Source organism: Ochotona princeps, chromosome 17 (assembly GCF_030435755.1).
Source record: "Ochotona princeps isolate mOchPri1 chromosome 17, mOchPri1.hap1, whole genome shotgun sequence".
NCBI lineage: Eukaryota > Metazoa > Chordata > Mammalia > Lagomorpha > Ochotonidae > Ochotona > Ochotona princeps.
The window spans coordinates 15,939,947-15,966,889 of record NC_080848.1 but is presented as its reverse complement, the minus strand read 5'-3'; the positions used below and the strand labels follow the sequence as shown (position 1 = coordinate 15,966,889).

General features: G+C 48.7%; 1 protein-coding gene across 9 annotated transcripts in view; it reads left to right on the top strand.

The window, feature by feature from the left end:
• The window catches only part of ATP6V0A1 (ATPase H+ transporting V0 subunit a1), a 51,665-nt gene that overhangs the window by 16,438 nt on the left and 8,284 nt on the right, over window positions 1-26,943 (top strand). For 2 of the 9 annotated variants that reach the window (XM_058676579.1, XM_004599115.2), the window contains exons 5-18: window positions 417-545; window positions 6,384-6,487; window positions 6,750-6,876; window positions 8,439-8,521; window positions 9,350-9,443; window positions 11,974-12,186; window positions 13,965-14,115; window positions 15,919-16,058; window positions 16,361-16,518; window positions 16,949-17,039; window positions 18,510-18,628; window positions 19,793-20,009; window positions 21,038-21,145; window positions 25,281-25,388. In XM_058676579.1, coding sequence (XP_058532562.1) covers window positions 417-545; window positions 6,384-6,487; window positions 6,750-6,876; window positions 8,439-8,521; window positions 9,350-9,443; window positions 11,974-12,186; window positions 13,965-14,115; window positions 15,919-16,058; window positions 16,361-16,518; window positions 16,949-17,039; window positions 18,510-18,628; window positions 19,793-20,009; window positions 21,038-21,145; window positions 25,281-25,388 — 1,842 coding nt within the window. Of the gene's footprint in view, window positions 1-416; window positions 546-6,383; window positions 6,488-6,749; window positions 6,877-8,438; window positions 8,522-9,349; window positions 9,444-11,973; window positions 12,187-13,964; window positions 14,116-15,918; window positions 16,059-16,360; window positions 16,519-16,948; window positions 17,040-18,509; window positions 18,629-19,792; window positions 20,010-21,037; window positions 21,146-21,988; window positions 22,064-23,435; window positions 23,512-25,280; window positions 25,389-26,943 lie in introns of those variants that run through there. The other 7 variants (XM_058676583.1, XM_058676580.1, XM_058676581.1 and 4 more) reach the window with 7 other exon arrangements.

Genomic DNA, 26,943 nt, shown 5'->3' with positions numbered 1-26,943 from the left:
CATTTCTTGTGCTTGGGACTGAAATGGACTCTCTCTTATTTTTTAAAGCAAATAGTATCTTGAAGAGTATCATTGGTTCATTGAAACTTTCGTATAAATGTGAATCTATCTAGCAGTTTATTAATTTCACAGAGTAAATGAGTAGCCAATGGGTCTTTTGATCATTATTCTATCCATTTGAAATTCCGAGAAATTGACCACACACAGAGTAGGATCTATAGACAAAGCAGGAATATTTGAAGTAAAAAAAAAAAATAGCGTGTGGAAAATTGCGCGTCGGCAACACAGCCTCTGCTGGGTGGTGGAGCATCTTTGAACTCAGCAGTTTAGCAGTTCAGTGGGACAAATTCCGTTCACATCTCTACAAGGAAGCATCCTATGCTTCGTCCGAGTTCATGTATTTCCCTTCTTCCTAGGCCAATTTTGAGAAGATTGAAAATGAGCTGAAAGAAATCAACACGAACCAGGAAGCGCTGAAGAGAAACTTCCTGGAACTAACTGAATTAAAATTTATACTTCGAAAAACCCAGCAGTTTTTTGATGAGGTCAGACTATTGTTTCTTTTAGTATTTGACCAGCTGATACTACACTCGCACAAGTGGGCCATATTTTTATTCCAGTAATTATTTTTAATTTGCTAGTTTGGAAGCAGTATCATTTTTGCACCCTATTTTAGTTGAAGAAATGTCAGATTATGTTCCATTTTTCATGCAGTACAGTCAGCCCATGGTTTCACATTTTCTGCAATTTTTCATCTCAAGATGGGGAAAGGAACCCTAAAGTAGCTGTGTAAGCATAGTTGAAATATGTTAAGTCACCTTTCCGTGTTGGATACTGTAAGGTAAGTATATGCTTTTGGTTAAAGTGGAAGAAATAAGCGTGGTGATATACCAAAGTATAACAAAGGTTGAATTTCCAGGCCTTTTGCCATCAAATTTTTATTTATGTATTATTCTCTGTGTTTGTTTATCAACCCTTGGGTAGATTTTCCAGAACTTTGGATAGCACAATGTCACACAGAGTTTTCAAGACTTTTTTCATTGTGTCACATGGAAATGTTATGGAGGAAATGTTCTTATAAGCTCCTGGGTCACAAACATAGGCAGCTTAAACTGCCAGGTGACAGCTTGCTGGGATGATCCCATGGGAAGGATTTGGCGGCAGAATGCGTCCTTCTAATTAAACCCCAGGAGAAATCTTAGCTCTCACCCTTGGTGTGGCTTTTCTGATGGCCTAAAATGCCGGTTTCTCTCTCTCTCTCTTTTTCGATTTACTTATTTATTGGAAAGGTATATTCAGAGAGAGAGAGGTCTTCCATCTTGCTGATTGACTTTCCAATGAATACAATGGCCGGGGCTGGGCCAGGCCAAAGCCACGAGCCAGGAGCTTTGCACTGGTCTTCCACATAGGTGCAGAGGCTCAAACATTTGGGTGAACTTCCACTGCTTTCCCGAGCACATTAGCTGGAAGTTAAGTTCGAAATGGAGAAGCTGGGACTATCCCATATGGGATGCCAGTGCCACAGGTGACAAATTTACATAGTACACCACATTACCAGCCCTGAGGTCACTCTTTGTCAGATGTTTTGGCTAGCAGATTAGCAACATTTGACACATGTGAGATTGTTCTAGTCACTGTGTAGTTCTATAAGATTCTTTATTTCCTCTACCTAACAGCAACAACAAACTTGGCAAAACATTTGAATGCAGAGGACTCATTTATTTAGTGTCTTGTGTGTTCCTGGTTTTGATTTCTGTCTTTTGAGAAGAGACCAATTCTCCTTGGTTCTCTAGGCTGGAGCTGGGCTTCTCCACACTGTAAGGCTCCTGCTAGAAATGCACCTGCTGAAGCACACACCTTAAGGATGGCACCCAACTGTCTGACTAAGGGGATGCTGAGGAGTACTAGTTAGAAAAGCAGTGGGTGAGAGTCTGCTGCAGCTGTGGTGCATTCCTCAGGAGGCAGGGATTTGGCTCGGAAAAGCTGAGCTTATTAAAAATGTCAGCTGGAGCTAGGAAGGGGAAAGGCTCTTGTGAATCTAAGCCCAAGGTCCTTCCAAGAATCAGAGATCTGCCGTGGCTGCGCAGCTTGCTCATTGGGTGGAGAATTCTGAGACTGGTGCTCACTTCTCTGACCAGTCCCTGGGCTCACCATGCTGCAGGCAGTGGGGCAGTGGGGCAATGGGACCAGCTCTTTCCGAGTGTTTGAGGTCTTTTGCCACAGATATGGCTTTTTTTTTTAATGCCATGTCTTTTTTTTTTCTTTTTTTAAGATTTATTTATTTTATTGCAAAGTCAGATATACAGAGAGGAGGAGAGATAGAGAGGAAGATCTTCTGTCTGTTGATTCATTCCCCAAGCAGCCACAACAGCCAGAGCTGTACCGATCTGATGCCAGGAGCCCAGAGCTTCTTCCAGGTCTCTCACACAGGTGCAGGATCCCAAGGCTTTGAACTGTCCTCTAATGCTTTCCCAGGCCACCAGTAGGGAGCTGGATGGGAAGTGGGACTGTCAGGATTAGAACCTGCGTCCCTATGGGATCCCTGTGCATGCAAGGCAAGGACTTTAGCCATTAGGCTACCGTCCCGGGCCCCCTTTCTCTCTCTCTATTTTTTTTAAAATATTTATTTATTTGAAAGAGTTACAGAGAGAGAGAGAGCGAGAATCCTTGATCTACTGGTTTGCTCTCCAAGATGGCCACAGTACCCAGGGCTAGGCTGATCTGAATGAAGCCAGGAGCTTTATCCTGGTCTTCCACGTGGGTGGCCCAAACTCCTGGGCCGTCCTCCAGCTGGATTGGAAGTGGAGCAGCTGGGACACAAACCTGTTCCCAGACAGTATGCTGGCATCCCAGGGGACAGCTTTACCTGCTACACCACAGTGGCAGTCTGCAAATGTTGGATTTCTAAATGAGCTCAAGCTGCTGTCCACAGATCCAGCATAAACCTTGCCTCTTGGTCAAGACTTGCTACTTTTAACATCATTTGGAGCTTAATTCTGTTCTCATCTGCTTTTCCCCCTTCTGACATGCCCATTGATTCCCTGTGTGGGTGTTACCATGATTGTATAAACACGTCTTTCATGACCTGAGTCTACGGATTGGAGTAAGTCTCCTGTTCTTGGTCTTTTTAGGAGAAAATTCTCAGTGAAAACTGACAAGTGGGCTCCCTTAAATGAAATGTTTTTTTATTTTTATGAAATGATTTTTAAATAAAGTAAAACTGAAATAAGAGGAACCATTCCCAAAGATGGTAGACAGTTTTAAACCTTGCAGGTTATGAAAGTAAGCATCTTTATTTATTTGAGGCAGATTCTGGGTCTTCATGACCTTGCATGCCCCACCTGGGGTGGGCTGTTCTCATATTTACATAAGTTTTTTTTTTTTTTAAATCTCTGGAAGTGTGGGTATTTGGAGCCCTGGGCTGTGGGTGCTTCTCCCTCCCCTTCTGTCTTCCCGGCCCCCTGATGGTGCCTCAGGAAGTGGGCCAGCCAGAGCCACTTGCCTCTTCTCTCCAGGTGCACTGTCAGCTCTTTGCTGCTGCTTGGCACTGGCCCTGGACACAGTCGTGTCCCTGGCACAGACCTGGCCCTGTGCTGCAGAACAGTGCCTGCCACGGCCATAGGTGAGGCTTCCAGAATGCTCACTCCGCCCTTACGGCGAAAGACAAGGAAACCAGAAGACACTTAAATATCCGAAACCTAGGGTTTATCTTCCATGCCAGAAAGTGTGATGTTTACAAATGACCTAAAACACCACCAGTTTTATATCTTTTTTTTCTTTCTTCTCATTTGGTGAATCTAGTCAGTACTTTCAGTTGGCAGAAAACGGCTCAGTCCAAAAATGAGCCTTTCTGTGTTCGGGCATGGGGTTGTGAAAGGGGACAATAAGCATATTGAATGCACTTATGATGTGGGAGGAACACAGGTTCCAGTGTCGCCTTTTCTTATGTAGAGCATTTAAAAATGACGTGTTGATGATTATCCTTTTCTCAGTCTTCTTGCTTATGAAGAGCTGTAAGAGCTGGAGAGATTTCTCTGCATCTTTTACCATAAGCACCATAACATATGAGAACGTAAAGAAGACTGGAAAAGTAATGGTTAATGGCATGCAGCTCCCCGCCTTCCTTCCCTTCTGAGTTTTCCATCCATCTGCTTTCTTTATTTTCTTTCCCATGTGCCATCTTCGCTGGGGCTTGGGTGAGCACCCTTACGTGTCGAGATACAGTCTGTCTCTCCCTGCAGCCGGACGGTGAAAGCGTTTGCTCTTGGTGACTAATGTGGCTTGATTGGCTGTGTTGCTTAGACTTCAGCGCATAGAAGATAGAAATTGGAGGAAAAAAGATAGAAATGGAACTGAAATTCCGCTTTCCATGGGTCCTGGTTGTTAGTGTCTGAGCAGGGCCGGGGACGTAGCAAGTTGTTGAGAGGGATGTTGGCACTGTTGGTGTCGCCACTGCCAGAATCTGAGGTTGAGATTTCAACACTCAACAGCACGGTGGTCAGGTGTTGCTTTTAAGGCCCTCCATTAGGGGCTCTGGTCCTCCTACTTCCCTGCCAGGCACAGTTTTTTAGAAATGTGTAAGTTCCCTAAGACTTGGGATTCCTAAGTCTGAAGTAGTGAAATGAGTATCAGAATGTTCTCTAAGCTTCTGTTTCATCTGAAGCCTTTTATCTTGAGAGCTCTCGCTCCATTTTTGGAGTGGTGTGGTTGCCGAGTGCCGTTTGTTGTCCCCTCGGTTGTTCCCTTTAGAGCACCTGTGTTTGCATGGAGTCTGATGTGTGGGGTATAAAGTCAGTCTTATGACCCAGACAGGCAAGTAGGGGGGAGTCTTGTGGGTAGCAGGTGGTTTCGCTGGGTTTTGCCCAGGGACAAATATGTTGAAATGCTGCAACTGACTGGATCCTCAAAAAGCTGCCCACAGTCAGATGATGGAATTTAAGTAGAAGCAAAAGAACCCCCTGAATTTCCATGTGGAGCAGGCAGTGACCAGCATCCGCACAGGGTCACCCTGAACGTCTTGAATCTCATGTGGGATTGCTCTGCCCCGGGTGTGCTCATCACTGCTGCCCCACTCCCTTTTTCTTCTACTTTTTTGGTGTTTGTCTCTGCTTCCCAAAACCATTGCCTTCACGGCTTAGGGCTTCACACCCAGCGTCTGGTTTACACCCTTCGTTACACATGTGCCCTTCAAGTGAGTCCCCGAGCAACATTTTATGGTAGTGTGGTTGACAGGAGCAGAATCTGGTTGAAGTTTGGCATGAAGATGGTAGAGAACAGTTCTGTTGATGTTTTGTCCACAGGAAAGGTTGTTGTGGCTTCTAGCCTTTGGTCAGGCAAGCAGCATGTGGATTGCCCGGTCGAGGAGCGCAGGCAATGGGGAAGTTGACTGGGCTGTGTCAGCAGGGCAGCTTCTGCTTTTTCCTGGGAGTAAGCAGGGCTAAGGGAGTGGGGCAGAGAGAGGCCTGGTGTGGGGAAAGCTCCTCTTCCCCTCGCTGCCCTGTATAAACTGTCACAGTGGAAGTCATTCTGAGCCTAGCCAATCACCCTGGCCCACGTGCCCCAGACTGGTTTCCTGTCTGTTGCCTTTTCCTTCACTGACTCCCAAGCACATGCGCAGGAATCCTTTGCTGCGAAGCCCACGTGACCTCCATCTTCCTAGAGCCCTGGTCAGACATGGGCGCACCTGTAGAAGCTCACTCTTCCCTCTGTGGACACAACGGAGGCCCAGGCCCACCCAGCTATGTTGCTGTTTATCCTTGGGAAGAAAGAAATGCACTTTACATCCCACCATTTGAGGCATTTCATACGTGGCTGTGCTGCAGGCTCTCCAATTAGGAACTTGTAAAGCCTGGCAAACCCAGGCCTCTGGAGACGCCCCTGTGTGTTTCTTGGGTCACCCTGAATGCCACAGGTGCTGCCTAACCTCTCGCCTGGTGAGAGGCTCTGTCTCCCCCCGCTCACATAGGGGACATTCCCATTTGCAGCTGCCTTGGAGTTAAATTAGAGAGCATTTGCACAACTGCTTCTGTTTTGCTCGCAAGGGAGCAAAGGTGCTTCCTGGTTTTCTTGTGGGTGGTTCAGCAGAAAAAATGGCTTCCACAAGTAGCAGGTTTATACACGCCACCATCATTGAATGTTTTTGCTTTTGTTCCTTATTTCCAAAACCATCTCCCCAGATGCTTTCCTGGGGGCAGTTATGCTTTCTTTATCTCATCCGTATTTGTTTGTTTTCTTCCCCTCTTCTTGTCTTTTGTGGGTGTGTCTTGTCTTTTGGTGGTTTGGTTTTCCTTTTCATCTTTATTTTCTGAACCTGTCTCCTGGTTCCTCGTTCCCTGCATGCCACTAACTATTTTCATTAGATATTAATTGATTTGTGAATTCAGGCTGAATTGCATCATCAGCAGATGGCGGATCCAGACCTGTTGGAAGAATCCTCATCCCTCCTGGAGCCGAGTGAGATGGGAAGAGGCACACCGCTGAGACTGGGGTAAGGATCATAGCTGTCTGTCTGCCCGTCCTCACCGCTGCTGCTTCACAGAACACTGGGGCTGAGGACTCACTCTCCTGAGCCTGTTGTGGGCTGTCGCTCGGTCTCTGCCTTCTGCCCCTGAGCTGTCTACCAACCGTTTGGACCCCATAGCACATCACCTCCTCCATTTGCTCTGCCCTTTTCATCATTCCCGTTTGTCCTAAAATCAACCCTTCTTCTGTGTGGAGCCAAGCACCCACCCTCACTCCTCTCCCCGCAGCTTCGTGGCTGGTGTCATTAACCGTGAGCGCATCCCGACTTTCGAGCGCATGCTCTGGCGGGTGTGCCGGGGCAACGTGTTCCTGCGACAGGCCGAGATCGAGAGTCCCCTGGAGGATCCCGTGACTGTAAGACAAGGAGATTGCACTGTGTGGCGTGGGCCTTGCAGAGGGAGCCCAGAGCAGGAGGCCCAGCCAGGGCCCCCCAAATCTGACCCTGCTACCGAGGGGCCCTGACATTTATCCCTGCCTTGGCCTTGATGTTTCCTCCACATGGGCTCCAGTGAGCTGGACCCATGCCATGTGCGTGGCATACACACTTTCCCAGCTCATTCCGTATGGCTATTATTTTTAGGAGAAATCTGCATCTTCATTTAGTTTATACTGTCACTTTGTATTTTTCTCTTACTGATCTGGGACTAACAGAAAATATGCCTTTTATGAAAATTAACTTAAAACAGGTGATTTCAAAATTGGGAGTATCTATAATATGAAAGGAGGAGAGATTTTCTCAACTGTGATTTTGTAAGCTGATAAAGTTTTGCTTGTGATGGTTTGTTTCTGGTCTTTGTTAGGAGAATTAGAAACCAAATATAAGAGCAGATACTGCGTGAGTTAGGGTGACCCTCCCAACTCAGTGCTTTGGCAAGGGGGGACAGCTTAGCGTGCTGGCATTTGACTTGCTGGGACGGGAGTGGATAACCTGAGCACTTATACCCAAGTATGGCCAGTCCTGACACCAAGGATTGCAAACAGAGATTACACGTACTGCAAATACTTCACTTCCCTTCAGGTTTTCATATTACTTAGAAAGTTGGAGTTGGTTTCTCAGCTCTGCATATTCTTTGCTTGCCTGACAAGAAAGATTGAGTTGTGAGACATCTCGGGTCGGGCAGATCCTGCACCTCCAGCTCGGACCCTCTGTGGGCTGAGGGAATTGCATGCCTCTCTAGGGGCTCGGCTGTACAGTCTGACCAACGCGTTCAGGTTATGAAAATGCTGTATCCTGCGGATACACCTGACGTGAGCTGTTCTTGGGAACATGCAGTCAGGCTTCCTCTGGGCAGCTGGGAAAGGGGCCCAAAGTCTATGCAGAACAGCACAGAGAAGGAGCCTCATAGGCAGCTGAGAGATCAGACTCTCAGACCGAGGGCCTCTGTCTCTGTGGTTTTTGAACTCCAGAAGTTTGTATTCTCACACAAAGATGGTACATGTTCAGAATGAGTTGCCTGCCTCTCTTGCCACAGCGTGCATTCGTAAGTCAGGAGGTTCTCGGTCAACTCGGTTCCTTGTAATTCCGCAGCCCCTCTACCTGGGAGTGTATGAGTCCTCCTGGATCTGACAGGAGAGGCGACTGCTTTTTCCTCTCTGCTCAACTTTGATCATTTAGGCAATGTAAGGTTTAAAGCTGAATTGTGCATAAGGCTCATTAATGCTAAGAAGAACATCATCTTAGCTTCTCTGCCAAGCTCCTGGTTGGCTCAGTAACAAGTAGAGGAGGAGCTTAGAGATTGGAAATTAGAGGGTATATGTTCTTACAGAAGCTTACGAGTGGAGTGCGACAGCAGTTGACGTATAGGATTGCCACTCCCTTGCAGGAACCTCCTTGTTCCTGTGTCACCCAGAAAGTAACTTGAGTTTCCTTCTGACTCAGAGGCCTGAACTCTTGGTTTTTTGATTCTGGGGTCTAGGGTGACTACGTGCACAAGTCTGTGTTTATCATTTTCTTCCAAGGCGATCAGTTGAAAAACAGAGTCAAGAAAATCTGCGAAGGGTAAGAGATGTGTGGGCGGGCCTTCACACGAAGGAGCGCAGCCTGGCTGCGAAAGGGAATCCTTTTTTTTTTTTTTTAAAAAAAAAGATTTATTTATTTGATTACAAAGTCAGATATACAGAGAGGAGAGACAGAAAGATCTTCTGTCCGATGACTCACTCCCCAAGTGAGCCGCAACGGGCCGGTGTGTGCCAATCCGAAGCCGGGAACCAGGAACCTCCTCCAGGTCTCCCACGCGGGTGCAGGGTCACAATGCATTGGACCATCCTCGACTGCTTTCCCAGGCCACAAGCAGGGAGCTAGATGGGAAGTGGGGCTGCCGGGATTAGAACCACCATTCATATGGGATCCCGGGGCGTTCAAGGCGAGGACGAAAGGGAATCCTGTTCTTTGGCCTCCCTGCAGGGTCTACCTTTTAATCACTTACGGTCTTTTCAAACAACTCTAAGTAGCCCAGGCTCACTTTGTGAAAGCCCTGTTAGAGCCAGGGCTTCCTTTTCCCTGGCAAAAGTAACCAGGACTCTAAGGGACAGGTCACTTGGGGATAGTGGCGTGTGCGCCCAGCCTCCAAGCCATGGAGGTTGAATCTTTCTGTGTTGTTTTTTTTTTAATTCTGCCTCATGGACAGGTTCCCCCCACCCCCGCATCACTTTTCTCTAGTAATTTATGGCACGTTTTGCTTTTTTTGTTTGTTTGTTTGTTTCAACAAAATTGTGTAGCTACAAAGAATGTCCAGTTCAAACATCCTAGCCCTGCCCATAGACTATTGGACATAAATAATGTTGCTGACATTAAGCCTGATTCTAAGGCCAGCTCTGTGTGTCCCAGGTTCCGAGCCTCACTCTATCCCTGCCCAGAGACTCCGCAGGAGAGGAAGGAGATGGCTTCTGGAGTGAACACCAGGATTGATGATCTCCAAATGGTACACAGAGGGCCTGGGGGAAGTTGTGAAATACTATGGCGGGATACTGCTCGCCTTCCTTCCGACCCTGGCAGTTTATCAGGCACCTGGAGCAGCCCAGGATACCAAAAAAAGAAATGCCCATGGCTGACACGACTGTCCAGGAGCTGCGGAATGTCTCAGGGAACGGTTGCTCAAAATAGCAAGACAGGAATGCTGTGCGCCTGGAATCTGAGTCGCTCAGAGTATTCGGTTCCTGTGTGCCCATAGGCCTCAAAAGTCTGAGTGGGTTTTAGAGGTGTATTTATTTACTTGGAAGGCAGTTAGAGAGAAGGACACACACACACACGCACACACACCCCAAGACAGGGTGATCTTCCATCTGTTAGTTCAGTCCCCAGATGGCTGTGATGTCCTGGGCTGGGCCAAGCCAAAGCAAGGAGCCAGGAACTCCATCCATGTTTCCCACATGGGTAATGGGGGCCCAGGTGCTTGGGTCATTTCCTGCTCTTTTCCCAGGAACATTAGCAAGGAGCTGGATCAGAAATGCAGCAGCCAGAACTTGAACTGGAGCTCATATGGGATGTCAGCATCACAGGCATTAGCTTAATGTGCCGCACCACAGTACTAGCCCCTGAAATATTTTTCATAATTATAAAATGCATGCAATTAGTTAACAAATGATAAAGGAGTCCATGTAAATTTGCTTTGGCATCTCATACCCACAGCCATTCGCCTTTGATCAGCGCCTAGCACTGGCGGCTAATTGTAGCTTCCTGCTAATGTTGATTCTGGGAGGCAGCAGTAATGGCTCAGGTAGTCAGCTTCCTACCAGCCGCATGAGTTCCTGGCTCAGGGCTGTGGCTTCTCTGGCTGTTGTAGTTATTTGGTGTGGATAGTAGTGTATCTGCTGTCTTTTGTTCTTGCTTGTATTTACTCATTTTGTCTGTCTTTCAAATAAGTAATAAATTTTAAAAAATATTTGAAAGGCAGAATTACAGAGAGCATGTGAAAAAGATCTTCCATCTACTGATTCGCTCCCCAAAGGCCAGGACTAGGCCAGGCAGAAGCCAGAAGCCAAGAGCTTCTTCCAGGTCTCCCATGTGGGTGCAGGGTCCCAAACAGCTGAGCTAGCCTCTGCTGCTTTCTTAGGTGCATTAGCAGGAAGCTGAGTCAAAAAATGGAGCTACTGAGACTCAAACAAGTGCCCATATGAGATGCCAGCATTGCAGGTGGCCGCTTAACACACTATGGCTCTGGTGCTGGCTCTGCAGCTGGATCTTTAGAAAGGGATAAGGAACCGTGGAGTAGGATGGGGAAAGAGAAAACCCAACAGAGGGTTTCTTGCAAGCTTGCCCTTCTAGAGGGGATACAAAGTGATTGTGAAATGGTCAGCAGCTGGGAGGGGAAGTCGCTGTTCTCAAGTGACGGTAAGAGCTTCACAGCAGGTCGTGGCAGGCTGTCTGGGGAAGCCACCTGTCTTCACCCAAAAGGTCCTCAGGGGGATAGCTGCTGTTTTGTCCTGAACTGGCTTAAAGAACCTTCCATGGTGGGACTTGACTAATTAATGTGGTTAGCATGTGGCTGTTTTCAGACAGATGTGGAGATTTCCATAGGAATGTGAGTGGTGAGTTCTTTGCTTAATCCCTCCCCATCACAAGCCAAGGATTTAACCTTTCTAGCTTTGGAAACTTGCAGCATTTGGTGGTAACTAAGGCAATGGAATGTGAAATATCCCTGCCCCTTCATCTCACCCTGATCTTGGCAGTGATTCCTCTGCGGGAGCTCTGCACTGGTTTCCAAAAGGAGTCACACTAAAGCCTCCTTCCTCTGAGAAGCCAGACAGAAGCATAATGGCCTGCCTGCCTCAGTGAGGGTCACAGGCCACAAGAGCCTGTCGGCTGTGAGGGCCTGCCACTGTGAAGACCACAGGCCATAATGGCCTGCCACCATGCCATGAGGGCCACAGGCCGTGAGGGTCACAGACCATGAGGGCCTGTGGCCATGCCGTGAGGGCCACAGGCCTTGAGACCCTGCTGCTGTAAGGGTCTGCCACCATGAGGGCCAGAAGCCATGGAAGCTACAGTGGCACTCCTGAGGTGCCATTGAGTCCAAGTGTCTCAAGGCTGACACTGGCAGGCAGAGTTTCCCACAGAGCCCTGGTGCTGGCTCATGGGCAAGGGCTCCTGCAGCTTGCTCTGGACTGTGCGTTGCGTGTTTGACAGCTCCTGGGCCTGTGCTCTGAGATTCAGATACAGCTGGTAACCTTTGTGTGTTTGCTTTGTGTTGGAATTTAGTTTGAATATAAAGAGAGAAGCAAAAATCATTTTCCCTTACTTGTGTTCAATGTGAAGCTCAATGGAAATGAATGTTACTAACTCACATCTTGTGTAGTTTTGCAAATACATATACCTGTTTGTGTGTAACCTAGCCAGAGCAGAAGACAGTTCTCTGTCTTTTCGTTTAGGGAAAGAATGGCCTTTCCCCCATTCATACCCTTAGCTCCAAGCCTGGGGTTAGAAGGCTCTCTCCCTTGTTCCTTTTCCAAAAGGTTCTGAATCAAACGGAGGATCACCGCCAGCGGGTTCTTCAGGCTGCGGCTAAGAACATCCGGGTCTGGTTCATCAAGGTGCGGAAGATGAAAGCCATCTACCACACACTGAACCTGTGCAACATAGATGTGACCCAGAAGTGCCTGATTGCGGAAGTGTGGTGTCCCGTCACTGACCTCGACTCCATACAGTTTGCACTCAGAAGAGGCACGGTAAGACCCCAGGCTGGCAGCGTGGTCTTTGTCCAGGATGAGAGGGTCCCATGGGTTGGTGTCTCCAGGTTAGCGGCCTTTTTACTGACACAGATCTTAATGTGTTCACCTCATACCCTGGTAGGTTTCTAATGTAGCCTGGAGTCTGAGCCCTGTTTTGCACTTGGGGAAGCTGCGCTTTACAGAGGTGAATGATTTGATCAGAGGCCCGTGATCTTTCTGGGTAGCTCATGACCTGCGCATCAGTTTCTTGACCCATCCCCAATTTGCTTACATGTTAATTTCGGTTAGAGCAGCTGCTTGAGCCGAGACACTGCTCTGAGAGCCTGGAGGGGCACGGAGAGGGCCGTGAGCCCCTTGTGGCTTAGTGGGAAAGGGCAACGTGCCGACCCCGAGACAGACTGTGCCAAGAGTGGCACATATATGGAGAGGGTGGAGCTTCTCCCTTTGCGGGGACTGGGAACAGCTTCAGGAAGGTGCCATTTGATGAGGACTTTGAAGAATGGGTAATGAGGAGAGGAAAACAACATGGACAAAGGCAGGAAATACGGTGCAACAGGACGTGGTTGGGAAAGAGCAAGAACTGGAATGGGCTGGCTCAAAGAACAGGAGGTGGACCTGCAGCAATGAATTAGAACCTGATAGGAAGGTGCTAACCAAACAGATTAGAGGGTTTAGATCCAATCCTAGTGGGAACAGAGAAAGGACATAATTAATGTGGTTTTAAAAGAATTTTAAAAAAAAGAAGAATCTGCTACTGATCTCTAGGGAAGAGAGTGTGTGGGTGCGGGTCAGTTAGGAGGTTATCAGAGACATATAAGTGATGAGGACCTCCAAGATAGGGCTTGACAGTGGGAAAAGGAAGTAGTGGGCTGGTGGAAAGGCTGTGCTCCTAGCCAGGTGCAGGAGGAGCAAAGAGAACAGATGAACATAGTTAACGAGGGGGATGTAGATTCCCTTCATGGTAGTCAACACTTCACCACAGTCTTAACTGACAGGGGAGCGTGTGTTAAGTTGTAGTTGTAAGGAGGTGCTAGATCAAAGTCCCCATGGGACAAAGCTAAAGGGATGAGAATGGTGAGAGACAACCAAGGGGACGGGGCAGTGGCACAGAAAGCAAGGCCCTTAGGCAGAAGAGAAAGCCAACAGAGGCTGATGACCAGAACGGGGTGCCTGAGGGATACAGGCACTTTCCCTAAGCAGGGAGATCTGCAGGGCTGGTGACTTGTTTACGGGAAGAAAGAACCTCAGATGGGGTAATGAGCCCACTTTGATTAAACACACTCAGACACACGGCACAGATCTGGGAGTAGAAAGTAAGGGGGTGTTTTCGCTGTGAGAGGAGCAGAGAATGATAGTACTCAGAAAGCAGCTGCAGAGGAGGGCTCCCGTTGGCTCTGCTGACACATTTTTTATTATTATTTATTTATTTTTATTGGAATGTCAGATATACAAAGAGGAGGAGAGACAGAGAGGATGATCTTCTGTCCACTGATTCATTCCCCTCGGACACATTTTCTTTCATGGAAACCATATCCTTCCCAAGGCTTCATTGGAATCTGCCAGTATACATCTTATACCTCATCCCAGTTCTCTAAATGCAGGGGCAAATAGCCTGTAATTTGTTTTTTTAATTAGTTTTATTAGGATAACAATTTGCACATAAAAGACGTGTATTTAGTGTGCAGAGCTTGGTGAATTTTGATAGACTCAGCTGTGTGGCTAGCACCAGCAGCAGGAAGCCAGCCTGATGTTGATGTCTGTGCTGGTGTCTCCAGGAACACAGTGGCTCCACCGTGCCCTCCATTCTGAATAGGATGCAGACAAACCAGACTCCCCCAACCTATAACAAAACCAACAAGTTCACATGCGGCTTTCAGAACCTGGTCGATGCTTATGGAATTGGAACTTACCGAGAGATAAATCCAGGTAAGGCAGCTTGAGTCCTTTCCCTCCAGAACTTCTTGTTTGGGTATATGTTTTAATTCCTCACTAATGCTTTACAGCAGTTGATCTCAGCTGTTATAGAATCCCTGGGAGGTAATCATGGGTGTAGGGAGTAGGAGTATCAACACCTCTCGGGAAGAGGTCGTGAGGAGCTAGTCACCCAGGGGCTACTAACTCCTGACTTTCTCCAGAAGCAGTGTATGGGAGCCACTTGAAAACTGTTTCTTCTGAGATACCTAGTGTTTATAAATGGCTTCTTGTGGCCTTCCTGCGATAGGATAGAAAGATAGATGAGATTTTTTTTGAACATTTATTTTTATTGGAAACAAAGTTTACAGAGAGAAGGAGAGACAGAGAAAGATCTTCCATCTGCTGGTTCACTCCCCAAAGACCACAACAGCTGGAGCTGAGCTGATTCAAAGCCAGGAGCCAGGAGCTTCTCCTGAGTCTCCCACACGGGTTCAGGGTTCTAAGGCTTTGGGCCATCCTTGACTGGTTTCCCAGGTCATAGACAGGAAGGTGGATGGGAAGTGGAGCAGCCAGGACATGAACTGGTGCCCATATGGGATCCCGGTGCTTAGAGGTGGAGGAGGAGCCAGAGCCATTGTGCTGGCCCTGAGACAACATTTTGCTGTTTTGGGACCAGGGCAGATTCATTCTTTGTTTGAAAGTTAATGATTAGGGCCTGGCGCGGTAGTTCAGCAGCTGAAGTCCTCACCTCGCATGCACCAGGATCACATGTGGGTGCCAGTTCTAATCCTGGCAGCCCTGCTTCCCATCGAGCTCCCTCCCTGCTTGTGGCCCGGGAAAGCAGTAGAGGACAGCTCAAAGCCTTGGGACCCTGTACCCATGTGGGACACCTGGAAGAGGCTCCTGGCTCCTGACTTCAGATTGGCTCAGCTCCAGCCATTGGCAGCCTCCTGGGGAGTAAATCAACAGGCGAAGATCTTCTTCTCTGTCCCTCCTTTCTGTATATCTGACTTTCCAAAAAAAAAAAAAAAAGAAATCTTTAAAAAAAGAAAGTTAATGATTAAATGAAGTCAGGATTTGGTTTCAGCTAGCAGCTTCTGTACACCCTGCCCTGCTTCAGCCGTGGGTTCCCCATCTACTTGCTACTCAGCTCAGAAATGGTCCCAAGGCTAATGCTGTGCTCAGGTTAAGCTGCCACCTGCAATACCTGCATCCCACATCCAAATGCTGGTTCCAGTCCAGGCTTTTCTGCTTCTAATCCAGCTCCCTGCTAATGTATTTGGAAAAGCAGTGGATAATGGCCCAAATACTTGGGCTCCTGCCATTTAATGTTGGGGGTCCTGGATGGAGTTCCAAGCTCCTAGCCTCAGCCTGGGCTGGACCTGTGTGAAGGGAATCTTCGATGGTAGATTTCTATGTCTCCCTCCCTCTCTCTCCCTCTTCCCCTCTTTTTCCTTTCTCTTCCTCTCGCCTCTTCTCTGCCTGTCAAATAAGAAGTAAATCTTAAAACGTGGCTGCACCATAAGAGCACATTTGGCCTGTCCCTGGAGCAGTGTCCCAAGGGTTAGAAGAAGGGAACTGAAGGATGAAGCTGGCTTCACTGGGGCTGCATGCTCATCTCCTGTGGTCATCTATGTTTAAAATGTTAGCAGGAGCTCAAAATCCCCATAGCCACCCTGCGACGGGGTCAGAGCCTGCCCTGAAAGAGCTGCCTGACGTCCCTCTGTGCAGTGGCGGGGGACCGAATGGCTCCAGGTTGACCTTTGGGGACTTGTGGTTTCCTGTAACTTGTTTCTTTCTTGGGTTTCTTTGTAGCTCCCTATACCATCATCACATTCCCCTTCCTGTTTGCTGTGATGTTTGGAGACTTTGGCCATGGCATCTTGATGACTCTTTTTGCGGTGTGGATGGTGTTGAGGGAGAGCCGGATCCTCTCCCAGAAGAATGAGAACGAGGTGATGTTTTCCACGTCGTTTCTCTTGCTTTCATTCTGGAAACTCTGATGTGGAAGTCTTTGATCCGTACATTTACCAAAAGGAAGTACAAATGTTGAGTATGAGGCCGTGTGTTGTACAAGTGAATTTCTCAGAAATTTCTCATTGATGTTGCAGTCTGGCCTCTGGCATCTGCTTGAAGCTCCTTGAACCAGGGTGGGGCACAGTAAGATGGGAGGCAGGGGCTGGTATGTTCTAAGTGGCATTCATTATGAGCTGCAGTGAGTCCATTCTCACTCCTTCCTTCTTCCTTCTTTCCCCAGATGTTCAGCACTGTGTTCAGTGGCCGCTACATTATTCTGTTGATGGGCGTGTTCTCAATCTACACTGGCCTCATCTACAATGATTGCTTTTCCAAGTCTCTGAACATTTTTGGGTCATCCTGGAGTGTACGACCAATGTTCACTATATATAATTGGACGTAAGTTATGGAAAAACTAACAGTGAAAACCTGTGGTTCTCATATCCCTCCTTCATTTGTGAGACACACAGTAACCTAACACTCCTTCGTTCCGGAACAGTTGTCCAAGCCCACCCCAGAAGAATTCAGGGTCTCCTGAGGTTTGTGCTTCAGCCTACACCATGCCTTGGGATGTGTCCAGCAAGGGTCAGGGAACCGAGAATATCAACTAGGTACATGTGTTCCTGATGTAGCTGGAAAGTGTATTAAAAGTGTTTAATTTTTCCTTTTGTCATCTCTGATCCCTTGTCAGTCTTGGCTATTAGCACCTCCTCTTTATGAAGAGGAGGAAATTAGCTGTTGTTGTTTCTTTTGGGATCAGTTTCTGAACGCCAAAGTTTCCTGCTTTTGACCAAAACTAAGCATGACATTTTTTTGTGCTCGTGTGTAGGGAGGACACACTCCGGGGAAACCCTGTACTCCAGCTGAACCCGTCTGTCCCTGGTGTTTTCGGTGGACCGTACCCTTTTGGCATTGATCCGGTAACAACTCCTTTGCTATATGTCAACCCTCAGTGTGTTCACTCTGACCCTGAAGTGAGAGAACTGAAGTGAAAATAACTATTGATTTGGTTTTCAGTTGACAGAAAACCTTGATGTGTTTGCTCAGGGTACTTCAAAGCCATTGGAGGTCTGAGAATCTTGGGGAGGGGTGAGGAGGGGTATACTGGGGGGACAGGTCTGTGTTCTTCCCACGCCACTTCTTTCTGAGGTGGCCCAGGTGTTAACCCGGGGGAGGCAGATGTTCCAGACTCCTCCAGATTCCTATTTGTGCTTGCTTTTTCTTTTTTTCAGCAGATTTTTTTGAACATTTACTTGGAAGGCAGTGTGACAGAAAGAAGGGGAGAAAGACAGAGAGATCTTCCATCTACTAGTTCATTCTCCAAATTCCCACAGCAGCCAGAGCTGATCCAGGTGGAAGCCAGGACTTGGGAACTCCATGTGGGTCTCCAACACAGGCAACAGGAAATCGCAGGAAAATGTTAAATGAGAGTCATGATTTGGCGAGCATGAGCTGTTGGCTAAGTCAAAATTGTCAGGAAAGTGTCCCAGGCTGTAGGTGATAAGAACCAAGGCTTCAAACCAGATGGAGCGGCAGTACCCCAGGGCGGGAGTGGCAGCTCACAGACAGTGGGAACACTAGAGCATGAGTGAGCTGGCCATCCTGTAAGGAAAGCCTAGGGGTTAGAAAGTTAGAACTATGTCAGGCCTGGGCCTGGATGTTGTCTGCTGTAATAAATGAATTTCTTTTAACAATTGGGCGAAGGGCACGGTCACACAGTAGCTTTAGCCCCCTGTAGGGATGCCTGCATTTTGTGTTGTAGTTCCTGGGATCAAGTCCCCCCTTTACTTCCAGTCCAACCTCCTGCTGATGTGCCTGGTGAAGACCAGTTGATGACCCAAGTGCCTGGGCCCTGCCACCCAAGTGAGAGTACAGGGTGGGGTTCCACGCTCCTGGCTCAGCCCTGGCTCAGCCCTGGTTATTGTGGCCATTCAGGGTGTGAACAGTGGGTGGAAGATCTGTGCCAATCTACCTACCTACCTCTGTATGTGTTCCTCTCCTTTTCTTTGTTGCTGTTTCAAATAAATAGATACATCTTTAATAAAAGAATAATTGTTCTTTTGCGTTGATGACAGTAGAATGGTCATTAAAAATTAAAAAAAAAAGAGTCCTCACCTTTTATAAAGCCATGCTGGAATATTTACAGATAAAATGACATGGTATCTGAATTCTGATACAGAGCTGAAGGTGGGTTTGTTGATACACGATAGGTATGAGTCTGAGTTGAGAATGAATGTTGAAGCTGGGCGCTTGTTACACAGTTCTGTCTACTGGAGTACACATTTAGAATTGTCCATAGTATAAAGCAAAAAGCTTTTTTAAACCGACATGCAGTATTCTTCCCTTGGAGAACTCTTTGTGATACCTCTTGTTCTCTCGGGTGGTGGCAGATCTGGAACATTGCTACCAATAAGCTGACCTTCCTCAACTCCTTCAAGATGAAGATGTCTGTTGTGCTCGGCATCATCCACATGCTGTTTGGCGTCAGCCTGAGCCTCTTCAACCACATGTGAGTTGCCGTTTTGGTGCAGAGCGGGTGTGGAGCTTAGTGCATGCCTCTCCGAAGGAATCACAGCGTATTGCAGGGGGCTCACTCACGAGGGACCCATCCTGCACTGTAGACATGCAGCCCTGAGGCAGGCACTTAGCTTGCTGGGAAGCTGCTGGTTAGGGTTCCCATCTCTGCTCCTGGCTCAGCTTCCTGCCAGTACTGGCCCCAGCAGGCAGTAGCAGCAGCTGCCCTCCTGCCATCCCCTGGGAGACTCCCAGCCCCAGGCCAGTACATACATTTAGAGTGACCCAGTGAATGTGCTCTGTGCCTCTCAAACTGATTTTTTTCAAAGATTTATTTGGGAAGGCAGAGTTACAAAGAGAAGAGAGCGAGAGATCTTCATCCATTGATTCACTCCCCCCCAGTGGTTGCAATAGCTAGAGCTGGGCCCATCCAAAGCCAGGAGCCAGGAGCTTGGAGCTTTTTCCAGCTCTCCCATGTGGGTTCAGGAATTCAAGGACTCAAGCTGTTCTCTGCCACTGTCCCAGTCCATAAGCAGGAATCTAAATCAGAAGTGAAGCAACTGGGACTAGAACTGGTCCCCAGATGGGATGTTGGCGCTGCTACACCACTGTGCCGATACCTCAGAAAAAATTTTTTTAACTTAATAGGGCCCGGTGCCATAGCTTAGTGGCTAAAGTCCTCACTTTGCATGCACTGGGATCCCATATGGGTACCAGTTCATGTCCTGGATGCTCCACTTCCCATCCAGCTACCTGCTTGTGGCCTAGGAAAGCAGTGGGGGATGGCCCAGAGCCTTGGGACGCTGTACCCACATAGGAGTTCCAGAAGAAGCTCCTGGCTCCTGACTTTGGATTGGCTCAGCTCTGGCCATTACCATTGCTTGGGGAGTGAACCAATGGATGGAAGATCTTTCTTGCTGAATCTCCTTCTCTATGTATATTTGCTTTTCCAATAAAAATAAATAAATAAGTCTTTTTTATGGGGGTTCCACTAGGGACACTGAGTCCAAATGTCTGGAAGCTGCAGTTAATCCTGCACAGTGTTGTCTTCAAAGCTTCAGGCTACTGCGACAGAAAAGTCTGAGGAGTACTGAGCTGCGTGCATAAGCGGCCGTGGGTCTCTTTACCTGTAGCATTCTTTTTTTTCCCTCCTCGTTAGCTACTTCAAGAAATCCCTGAATATCTACTTCGGCTTTATTCCTGAAATAATCTTCATGACCTCGCTGTTTGGCTACCTGGTCATCCTCATCTTCTATAAGTGGACAGCCTATGACGCACACACATCTGAGCACGCGCCGAGCCTTCTGATCCATTTCATTAACATGTTCCTCTTTTCCTACCCGGACTCTGGTGCTTCGATGCTGTATTCTGGACAGGTGCGTCAGTGAAAGTGGGCCCATCTGGGTCATCCTAAAGAAAGTCTAGAAATACCATTCTCTGGTCTTTGCTTTTTAGTCCATGCTTCTGGATCTGAATTCTGACCATCCTCTGTAGCTTGCAAGGCTCCGCTGTCCTCACATTGCGGGATCCAGAAAGAAAGGGTGGACTTAATGATCTGTGGGTTTTGCCACAGCATCTGTTAGTTATCTTGAGAAATTAGAGAGTGGTATTCATAGATCAGTGGCATTCACACTGTTTGGGGTAAATTTGTGCCAGCATTGGAAGCTGCATATTTAAACAGTGAACTTAAAAAAAATTAGGGATCATTGTTGCAGTGTCGCATGCTAAACCTGTGCTTGCTAATGCCAGCATCTCATATGGGTGCCAGTTCAAGTCCCAGCTTCTCTACTTCTAATCCAGCTCCCTGCTAATGTACCTAGGAAGTCAGTGAAGCATGGCCCAAGGGCTTGGGTCCCTGCACCCATGTGGGAGACCTGAAAGAAGCTACAGGCTCCTAGCTTTGGCCTGGTTAACCGTGGCTGTTGTGACCATTTTGGGAGTGAACTAGCAGATGGAGGATTTCTCTGACTGTCCTCCTGTCTCTGAAACTCTGCTTCTTAAATAAATTCACACAACAAAGTTAGCATTTATTTTCATTCACTTAAAATGCAGACTCAGAGAGGGGCTGCAGGGGCAGAGGGAGAGAGCTCTTCCATCCACTGGTTCACTCCCCCAGATACCTACAGCAGCCAGGGCTGCGACAGGCTGAAGTCCAGAGCTTGCAGTTCCATTTGGGTCTTTCACATGAACAACAGGATCTACTTACTAGTGGTGTCATCTGCTGCCTTCCCAGGCACAGCTTAGCAGGAAGCTGCGTCAAAAATAGAGCAGCCAAGACACTTGAACATCCACATCCAACCTGGGATGTTGGTGTCCCACACGATGGCTTAACGCACTGTGCTGCAACATCCCACGTAGTGGATATTCCTGTGATGTTCATTTTTCTTTTCTTTTTACTTGGCAGAAAGGAATTCAGTGTTTCCTGGTGGTGGTTGCACTGCTGTGTGTCCCTTGGATGCTGCTGTTTAAGCCCCTGGTTCTTCGCCATCAGTATCTGAGGAGGAAGCATTTGGTGGGTATATTTCTGTTGCTAAAGCAACCAGACTGCTATTTTTTTTTTTTTTTAAGATCCAAGCGAGTTCCCAGTGGATCTGAGTCATTGTACCTGAATCTATGGCCTCTCAGAGTGCATGGTGTTAACAGCCCAGAGGGAGCACTGGGTGTGCTCAAGGAGAGAGATACATATTTGCCCCTCACACATCTGGACTCAGCACTGAGCTAAAGCAGCAAGTCCTAAGCTTTTGTATTGCTTTGTTCCTGCTGTGCTCAGCAGAAGCCAGCATCCAGGCTCAGGCCTGACTCAGGCAGCAGAGGCCCAGGCCAGCCTGCAGGAGCTACGGGCGGCTGAGTCACCCAGGTGGTTTGCCCAGGCAGCCACAGCACTGACTCCCACACGTTTTGTGAAACTAGACGCTGACACTTTTCCCAGCCAGTAAAGCTGGTCAGAGGGTTTGGTTAAAGCATGCTGATGCGTTTTTTTTTTGTTTGTTTGTTTGTTTTTTACTTTTTTAAAAAGTAGTATATGCCTATGTTCCTACTTCGTGTATATGTACATACAAATTCTACATAAACACACAATATTAAGTGTGCCCAATGTTCAGTGTTGTGCATAATTTCTGGCTATCCAATAATGCTTGCATATCACACTGCCTGGGAAAGCCCAGTGACCCTGGTGCATGCAAACTCGAGTGCCCCTGTGGGACGGTCCCTCCTGTTGGAGAGCAGCTGAGTTACGAGCCCCTCCTTCTCCCCTCTCTGACCATCTTCATCCTCCCATGTGCCCTCCATTCATCCCCCTCGTCCCCTCCCCCATTTGTTTTCTTCTCCCTTCCTCTTTTCTTCCCATCACTATCAGGAAGGGCAACCTGTGGCGGCCCTAGTCAGTCCAGCCCCGACCCAGCAGGCACTAGAGGCAGCAACGGCTGCAACAGTGAGTGAACTAAACCCCACAAAGTGTCCCGTTTGGCTCACCAAGCAGCAAACAGTGCAGCAGCATTCTTTTGGACCATACAGAGATCATGGAGCATGCGCTCTCACAGAGTGTGTCCTTGTTACCACCAAAACCACGATGACAGAAGAGATTGCCACCTCTTAAAGAGTAGATTCTTCTGCCTTAAAAAAAAATTATTTTATTTGAAAGACAATGTTAAAGAGGGGAGGAGGGGGAAAGAAAATCAGAGAGACCTTCCATCCACTGGTTCACTCTCCAAATGGCTGCAACAGCCAGGTTTGGGCCAGGCCAAGGCCAAGAGCCTGGAACCCCATCCAGGTGTCCCACATGGGTGCAGGGGCCCAAGTATTTGAACCGCCTTTCACGGCTTTCCCAAGCACATTAGCAGGAATCTGGATCAGAAGTGGAGCAGCTGGGACTCAAACCGGTGCTCATGTAGCATGCCAGCTTAACCTGCTGCTCCATAGCACGGACCCCTCGAGTCAATTCTGGTGTCCTGTTCGCTGGTGATCCAAGTTTCTGTTCAGATATGTGAGTGCCATTGTGTCTGCAGAAGCAAAGTGGCTGCTGCCCAACCTTTTAATTCATCATGGCAGCTCCTGAACTTCTCACCACTTTCATGCCTCTGCTTCATGGTCATGTGTTGGATGATTTTGTCTTCAGTTGAGCTCTTTGTACCTTGAGCTCTGCTTCACAGGGACGGTGGCCACAGGGCCCTGTGAGCAGTGACTCTCTCTTCACATTTATGACGGTGTATTCTCTCTTCCTCTTTTTGGGGACACTCAGAAACCCCCAGATCCTCTGCTGTCTCTGTGAAGCCCCCACTCTGCCAGGGGCCTCGTGTGTTCTGTGAATCCCTGTTATAATCAGAGGCATCCATGTTGATTTTGCTTCGTTGGGCACTAACGCATGATTCAGTAATAACACCTGAGTGTTGAGCATTTGAGCATTTGTCCTTAGACACATCCGTTAACCAAAGTCTCAGGCTGTATTCATATCTGATGAATCCATCGTTTTCTAAGTTATGAATCTACAAGTTTTCCAGATCTGCCTAGCAGTGACTATGACTGCTCGTGCACTTGCACTTTTAGTAGTGTACCCTCCTTGAATGAAAGTAAGAGATGATGTGGCAGCCGCTTCCTCCACTAATTGTTCCCAATCGTTCTGAAGTTGCAAAGCTCCTTCCTTGTCCTTCTAGAACCCTGATCTCCTGGGTCCCAGGAAATGACAGTCTTGCCATTAAGGGTTGTTCTCAAGCAGGGGCCTGGCCTCTTCTTTCCCACAAGGAATTAAAAACCCTTGAAGCACAAACCACCATCCTGACATTTCTTTTGCACACTCTGCTGTTTAGTGTCCGTACGTGTGCTTCTGAACAGATCTTGAGTCTCTGAACTCTGGCCACTTCTCAGATCAACTGCAAGTTCAAAGCCTCCCTGACCCCACCCTGATCTGGTAAGGTTTTATCTCCCACCTTGTCCAGCCAGATGTGTTCCCAGAGAGCAGCTCAGAGGCGGTTCTCAGAAGAGCGTTGGGTTGTCCTTTCTGCTCGGCTTCTGTTCCTCACCCACAGGGTGTCTGTGAGTGGCATTTCACTACCCCATTTCCCCTTTTTGCTGCTGTGTCTCTCAGCCCCTTTTCTGTTACTCTCACTCCTAGTGTTCTGAAGGGATCCTCTGTAGCATCCTCTATAGCATCTCGCTACGGAGACTTCACCTGACTGACCCTCACTCTGTCCGCTGCGTTTGTGAAGCGCAAGAGCCATGTTAGGAGTTGTGTTTTAAACTGTAGCATTGCATTTTCTTCCCCTGGATTTACTCAGTCTTTAAACATTTGAGGGTATCTTAGAGGCTGTCTTGTAGTGAGAATCACTTTTTGGTGGTGGCCCAGCAGTCCATGAAATACTCTGTTGGATATGCCAAAATTATGTCATTGCTCTGTTGTTGTTGGATATGTTGGTTGTTCCCAGTTGTATGTGATCACAAACAACACAGCAGGGAGTATCCTTGGCCATATGTCTTGTCAGTCCCACAAGTATAGCTGTCCCAGCCGTGGGGCCACCAGGTTGCACGAATGTGTGGTTGCAGACCCTGACAGACCCTTCATGTTGGTCACACTTTGGGTGCTTGGAGAAACTGTTTGGCAATGTGGAGTCCCTAGGCCCCACCCCAACCCTACCAAATTTACCTCGGGGCAGTATCTGAGCCCCTGTGTTCAGAATGCAGCTTCGGAGGTCACTGCTGTGCAGATGGCTCTCTGACCAGTGCATGAGGACCACTGCCAGAAGAGGCAGCATTTGCACAGACCCTGCGGTCTGTGCTGGTGAGCAGGCTGGAGTAGAAGTGTGGTAGGCAGTGTACCCCACAAGGTGAAGCTGAGGGTGGGGCCTGCAGGGCAGCAGACCAAGCCCACTTTCCCAGAGGCCCTCATGCAGCTCTGACTCCTGCCCAGCTCTCTGGGGGACAGGACCATGGGACTGTCCTCAAGTCCTGCCTCCATGCCAGGGCAGCACCCCTCGGGACCTGTCAGACTGGATCAGCTTCTGCCTGTTCTTTGTCCCCAAAGGGTCTGTTGGCCTCAATAAGCTCATGGTTTTTTGCATCCAGTTGACTTTACAGTCCTGCTCAGTCAGTACCATGCCCGTGTTGTGGGGGTAGGGGGTGGGGTGGGGGGCTTTCACGCCCCACATTCCCACACTGAGGGCAAGGGGACTCCTGTTGTTTGTTCTTCATTCAGTGTCCTCTAGGCATAGACACGTATCCATTAAGCTTTTCTCCTTCCCTGACCCTGACAGCTCCTTGTTCCTGGACAGAGCCACTGTGCATTGCCTCGGCTCCTGCTACAGGCAGCCTGGGTCCCGCCTGCACAGGCAAATCTGTTGTTCCAGAAAAGCTTAGGCTTCGCAGAGAGCCACGCTTGCTTTTCATTCAGGCAGGAGTCCCAGTTAGCAGTGTGACTAAAGCCACACTGTTGTCCTTGGTGCACATGGCGGACCTGGGAAACATAGGTTTTGGGTGTGCGGGGCTAGGGCTGGGACTGGGGAGGTGGTGGCTGGGGCTGGAACAGGTGTGGGTCCTGTTTGGTTGTTGCAATCTATGCCTCTCTGAGGTTTGTATGTACTAACCATCGCCCTTCTCCACCTCACAGAACGGTACACTAAAGCCCAGGCAAATTCTACTCTTTCTGTTCATCTGTGTAGGGAACTCTCAACTTTGGTGGGATCAGGGTGGGCAATGGACCCACAGAGGAGGATGCTGAGATTATTCAGCATGACCAGCTCTCCACCCACTCAGAGGACGCGGAAGAGGTAAGATCCTGTGCTGGGGGCTTCCTCTCCCTCCACCTCGGGCCAGCCCTTGGGCAGCCGAGGGACTCTCACCAGTGTTCTCCATGAGGAATGCTTGGAGCTGGTTCTGCTTTCTGGGCCTCTCAGAGCCCCACAGCCTTTTCCAGAGACTTGCCCCAGCCTCCAAGTGTTGCCCTCAGCACCCGAGGTTCTCAGTGCCCAGCACACCACCCCTACAGCCCCAGGCCCCCACGTCCCAGCTCTTGTTACTGGATACCAGGCCACCTCACTTGGCTACTTTCTTCAACCCTAGATCCTTGCAGGAGTCATCCAGTGAAGCTGCTCCCCCTTTGTAGCTGCTGGCACTTTGTGACTCCCAGCCCATGGTGTGGCTTTGCTGCACCTGTTTGTTTGAACCACTGGTTTCCCTACATTTTTACAGGAACTTCGCAGAGGAGTCAGCCAAGCTACACTTTTGCCTGATATACCATTTCCAAGCCAGCTTTTAAAAATCACCCTCCTTGCCTGGCATCCTTGTAGCCCAAAACCTCAGAGCAAAGCTAACTGCGCTATTGGGCTCATCTAGTCATGTAGGGACTTTTTTGAACAAGGCAAGTAGGAGTTGAGGACACAGTTGGACTCTGGCCACTTTCATTGTGTGTAGGATTTTTTTTTTTTAACATAAGAAATTGCAAGGATTGGGGTGCCTTTTAGAAACCACATATCCACTGCTCTGAATGCCTCTGGCTTTCCCTGTGCGTTTCTGAGGAGGCCACCATCCCACGTGGAAGGCCTGGTCCACACTGACAGTCCTGCCCAGATGCAGCTAGTAGCCTTGCGTTCCTCCCTTGTGACCCTGTGTGTGCCATGGCCGCCCACTAAGTGTGAATTTATGTTTGCAAGCCTACCGAGGACGAGGTGGTAAGACGACAGCCGGCTTTGCCTTTCCTTGTATCTGGGGTTTCTCCTCATCCTTGTGATCACTCTGCTGACCCTGCCGCACCCCGGGGCTGCACCTGACACCGCGCATCCTGCATCTCACCGGCCATTTCTAACCCCTCCGTGAACCTGTGTTCTGAGCAAGCTCATCTCCATTCACTACATCTCGTGTTGGTCCCCTCTGTCTCTGTGTCGTTCGTTGACTTGGCTGATCTGATACCTCTGAGAATGGCTTTGAAGGAGGTGCGAGTAATGGCTGCAGTGGCTTTCTTGCGGGGGCTCCTGGGGCTTCCAAGCCGTTGGCCTGTGCCTTCCTCCTGATCTGGTGTTGTGGCAGCTTCTGCCGGCTGCCGGGGGCGGCTGTCTCCTCCCTGCTCCTCTCAGCACTTATGAGCAGAGCTTCCCCTTCCTCGCTGAGACACAGCCTCCTCTTCCCGCTGCCCTCGTCAGCTTGACCACACTTCCAGTCAAGATCCCCACCCCTGGCTCGGGGTTCGCCCTGTCACCCAGCGGCCCAGCTGAGGCGTGGGAGGCCTTCCCAGAAAAATTAAGCCTTCTGTGCAAGGGGCTTAGTGTGTCAGCCACGCATGGGAGTGACAAGAGGATGGAACGGAGATTGGCTCAGTATTTGGGCCCT